At 56.4% G+C, this 4,128-nt stretch overlaps 3 protein-coding genes across 3 annotated transcripts in view, besides 3 other annotated features; all 3 read left to right on the top strand.

The window, feature by feature from the left end:
* The window catches only part of Tco025E_00519 (ubiquitin hydrolase), a gene marked incomplete at both ends in the record, with an annotated part of 2,034 nt that extends 2,002 nt beyond the window's left edge, over positions 1-32 (top strand). The window contains one exon of the mRNA XM_029367460.1: positions 1-32. This exon is cut by the window's left edge and continues 2,002 nt beyond it. Within this exon, the coding sequence (XP_029232418.1) occupies positions 1-32 (32 nt within the window).
* Positions 33-75: 43 nt separating this feature from the next.
* Positions 76-1,104, top strand: Tco025E_00518 (ubiquitin hydrolase; the record flags this gene model as incomplete). The annotated part of the gene is made up of 1 exon (XM_029367459.1): positions 76-1,104. The coding sequence occupies one exon, from the start codon at positions 76-78 to the stop codon at positions 1,102-1,104; it is 1,029 nt and encodes a 342-aa protein (XP_029232417.1).
* A 94-nt stretch (positions 1,105-1,198) lies between these two features.
* Positions 1,199-1,264: a microsatellite.
* Positions 1,265-1,614: 350 nt separating this feature from the next.
* Positions 1,615-1,647: a microsatellite.
* A 105-nt stretch (positions 1,648-1,752) lies between these two features.
* On the top strand, positions 1,753-3,870 carry Tco025E_00517 (putative chaperone protein DNAj; the record flags this gene model as incomplete). The annotated part of the gene is made up of 1 exon (XM_029367458.1): positions 1,753-3,870. One exon carries the CDS (start codon positions 1,753-1,755, stop codon positions 3,868-3,870), a length of 2,118 nt encoding a protein of 705 aa, XP_029232416.1.
* Positions 3,871-3,911: 41 nt separating this feature from the next.
* Positions 3,912-3,928: a microsatellite.
* Between the last annotated feature and the right edge of the window lie 200 nt (positions 3,929-4,128).

The following is a 4,128-nucleotide window of genomic DNA, read 5'->3' as shown; positions in this document are numbered from 1 at the left end:
CAAGACCAAGACTTGTGGGAGTCGTCGGTTGAGAAAGTGTTAGTGGGTGTCAAGGTCGTTTTGTGTCCCGCGTCAATGTCCAACGAGCGTGTGTTGGAGCTGCTGCGCCAGCGCAGGATGAGGGAGGTTGAGATTCTGCTGCTTGATCCTTGTGGGTCGGGGAAGTCGACGTCCACTGGCAGCATTTCTGTCGATGCCGAGGTGTCGGATGCGGAGATGCAGGATAAAATTTATAAGCACCTGTGCGAGACGCAGCATTCTGCTCCGGCCTCCGCAGAGCACATTTGCTTCCAGTACTTTAATCCCCACGCGAGACAGCTTGTAGATCCCACGGAGGCTTCTCTCCTTTTTCCGAGTTCCACGATTGCGGGTTCATTTGACTTCGTCTGGCCTGGTGGGGAGCAACGAAAGCTGTTTGTGACGCTGCTTCCGATCCCGTGGAGGGCACTTGACAAGCTGCGTACTGTGTTGTTTAACGTGGGCGGCGGCATACGTCCCACCGTGTACATCGAAGCGAGGCCGTACAAGTTAGCTGAGTTGTTTCGTCTTGCACAGGAGCAGGCGGCTCCCTGCCTTCCAGATGACATCTGCCGTTACATGGCGAATGGCCTGAAGGAGGGCATTCCCGTGTTGCGCCTCATTAGCGGTTTCACCGACCGAACTCAGCGTGTGCACGTAGTCGAGGATGAGGAATTGCCGCAGCGAGGTGGCGTGTATGTAGTCGACGTGCTGGCGGAGCTGAGGCCGGGGTTTTCGCGCGTGAACGTCGTCTTTTACGGTCGACGATCAGGGGAGGGACAGTTGGATTTCCCGACGAATATTGCACTGACAGACGGGTACGAGGAGACGGGGGAGGAGATCGTCCAGCGGGTGGTCGCGAAGATCCGGGCGACGGCGAGCGCGGAGGAGGTTGGGCGATGGATCGTTGCCGTGAGGGGCGGGTCAGGCGTTACTCGAACCGTGGGCCCGAAGGAGGTGCTGAAGCGTGTCATGCAGGAAATCGATGAGAAGTTGGAGTGCCTGACGATTGATCGCCCACGCTCCTCCTCACGCGATGGCGTCGGTGAGGCTCGGCAGGGTGTTGCGCACTCCATCGTTATTTAGAGCCGCACCCCCGTGCCCCGGTGTCGAGGTGGCCGCGCCGCAGGGCTGAGGGTGCGGCTTGGGGGGGTTCCTGCGCGGCACCGCAACGGAGGCGAAAAAAAACAACAACAACAACAACGACATCAAAGAAGGAAAAAAAACGGCAACAAGAGCAATAACATTGGAAAGTAAACAAGCAAACCAAATCTGGGTGTTGAAATCGTTTTTTCTTCTGTATAGCCTTCTTTTTAATTGGTCCTACTTGCTGCGCCCATTGTTAATTTTTTTTTTCCTTTTCTTTCGAGGCGTGCGGGTAGGAGGGGCAACCTCGGGCATTCCCAAGATGCTTGAATGTGGCATTCCGTTGAAGCCAAACCGTTCGTTGCCTGGTTAGTAGCGCGGGGGTGGGGAAGACTGTTTCTTCAACGAACTCCGTTTTTGTTTTCTTCTTCTTGTTTGTTGTTGCTTGCCTGGTTGTGTGCAGGTGTGTGGATTCTCGTCGCCGCGGTGCTGCGGCTCCACCTTCTCCTTTGTGTGTGTGCGTGTGCCTGTGCGCTTGTGCGTTCCCTCACGTGTCCTCCTGCTTCTGTGGCTTTTGTTTCCTCCGACGGGTGTGGAGAGCGCGGCGGTGCACCTTCGCGGAGCGGTGTGCAGGCGCGTGGCGGAGAAATGCCCCCGAAGGATGGCGTGCGGCCCGGGCGACAGTCGATCACAGGGGCGTCGCCCGGCGTCGGCGTCGGCGGCATGGGGGGCAGGAGCGACAAGAACAAGGATGCGAAGCCCAGGAAGCTGAACGCGCAGCAGGTGGCCCTCAACAAGGCCGTGGATATGGCCGATCGGATGTACAAGCAACACGAGCGGGAGCGGGTGAAGCGGGAGGCAGCCGACCAGGTGGCGCGCCAGGATGCCTCCCTCGACGCCGCCCTGGAGAAGGCGCGACTGAGCAACGATAAGGCGGAGCATGAGAAGGTGGTGAAGGAGATGGAGGAGCGCGAGCAGCTTGCCTACAGAGAGTGCGAGAAGCACCGCAGATGGAGCCGGATTCCAGAAGCCTCACGACTCCCACAGGTCGACAGTGAAAGCTCCATCAACACGTTCCTTAGTGTGTGGCGCGAGAGGGAGGAGGAGTATGACAAGTATAGCCCCCCTGTTACGGTGCTCGCCAAGCGAGGTTCCATTGGCGGGGTCACCAGCATGTTTCGGTTCGTGAACGGGGAGCTTGGCGTTTCTCCAGCGGATCGCAAGAAGATGGTGGAGTCGGAACTCCGACGGTGTCTTGAGGCGTACGAGTTGACAGAAGCCATCCACTTGGAGGCGGATCGTTCTCTGACGCAGCGCAAGCTGAAGGATCTTGCATTTTTCAGCACAAACATCGGACGGGTATGTGAGCAGGTGCTCCAGTCCTTAGACTTTATCACCATTCACGCCTTGCTTGGGTACGACGTCATGCTGGAGGGCCCAGATAGCGAGTTCCTAACCATGAGTGTCCCACCAGCCAATCCTGTGGTAAAGTATGGCCTCTGGGTGAAGGTGAAGGAGACGACGCGCAGTTTTGCTGCCATGGCATTCCCCAACATCGCAATGCGCCTGGATCCCAAATCCAGTGCCTTACCGAAGCTTCCAAAGGCGCTGGGATTGAGTAAGGAGAATGTGGCGGTGCGCATTATTCAGTTGGGGTTTAATCCCCACGGTCACCACGGTTCCGTTGGTCGCGAATACTACGCATTGAACTGCGTCATAAAAATAGACCTTTTAAATTTCACAGAGCGCCCAAATAAGAGTGGAGACTGGCTTTACCGCTCTGAAACGGAAGAGGCGCACGTCTTACATGTCGTTCCATACCCGCCGCAAGTTGTGGAAAACGTGGAGGAGGATCTTTCACTCCGTGTTTCCTTTGAGGCTCCAAACAGCATCGTTATGCGACACGCCTCGCTTCTTATTGGAAGATGGCTAGAGGCGTCCAAGGACTGGGAACCGTGCAGCCACACAAACCCTTCCACAGACACGAGCGGAACCGAGGCTAGACGCTGTGTGTTTGCAACCTCCGAGTTTTCCACCTTCGCGGTTTTGCAGGAGAAGGGCTTTGATGTCCCGTACGAGCATTGGCGCCTACACCCGATGAGCTTTGACCAGGTATTGATGGTCTTGGAGGGGCGTCGACGTGGCGAGGGCGGTGATCGGGAGTTCCGCATTCTCGTCCAGGATGCGCAGTGCAAGCTCTTGGCTCCAGAAGACCCAGAGTTGGCGTACCTGCGCGAGAACTGGCTTGAGCCTGCCACGCTGTTGCGGCTGCTCTCGCAAACAGGATTTAACTTCCTCTTGGAAGACGAGGATGCGAAGTTCATTGAAAGTATTGTGCCAAAGAGCTCCGCGTTGGAAGAAAAGGTGTACGCGGATATCGCACAATTTTGCCTCTTCTACGCCATTGCAAGCTCGCGACACAACAGGTACGGCGAAGATGCGGATTTGGCTCTATTTCGCGTCTCCAAGCAGTCCCGTGCCCTCGACCAGGACGCACGGCTGGAGGTTCACTTAGACGACGACTCCGACTGGCACAGCGTGCGGTACCAGACCCAGCGCTGCGCCTTTGCCGCACTGGAGGAGTCTGCCGACGAACCCGACCTGCACATACTTGAGGGGCATGCGTCCCATTTTAACCTCTACACACTTCTCCTGCACGAGAAGGGGGAGGAGGTGCGTCTGCAGGTCGTGCACCACACAAATTTTCTTCTACGGCGATGCGTGTTTCAGCTGCTCTGCCTGATCCGACCGCTGACCTGGGGCTAACTGCGGGGTCCGACGGGAACAACAGCAAAAAGAAAAAGGCGTATATATATATATATATGTGCCTGTGTGTGTGTGTAGCAAGATTCGGCATGAACATGTAGAGCAACGAGGACCCAAAGGAAGGACAAACTACGGCAGCAGGAAAACAAGAACATTGAAGGAAAGACCGAACAATAGCAGAATGGTATTCGTTGCGAGTTTCGGTGCTGGCGGTGGGAGGTGGGGGAGTGCGTTCTTGTTCTTCTGCTTGCCTCATTC

This window comes from Trypanosoma conorhini, assembly GCF_003719485.1.
Source record: "Trypanosoma conorhini strain 025E chromosome Unknown Tco_14.4_contig_00012, whole genome shotgun sequence".
Taxonomy (NCBI): domain Eukaryota; phylum Euglenozoa; class Kinetoplastea; order Trypanosomatida; family Trypanosomatidae; genus Trypanosoma; species Trypanosoma conorhini.
Note: the sequence above shows the minus strand (reverse complement) of the source record. Positions and strands in the feature narration are given on the sequence as shown.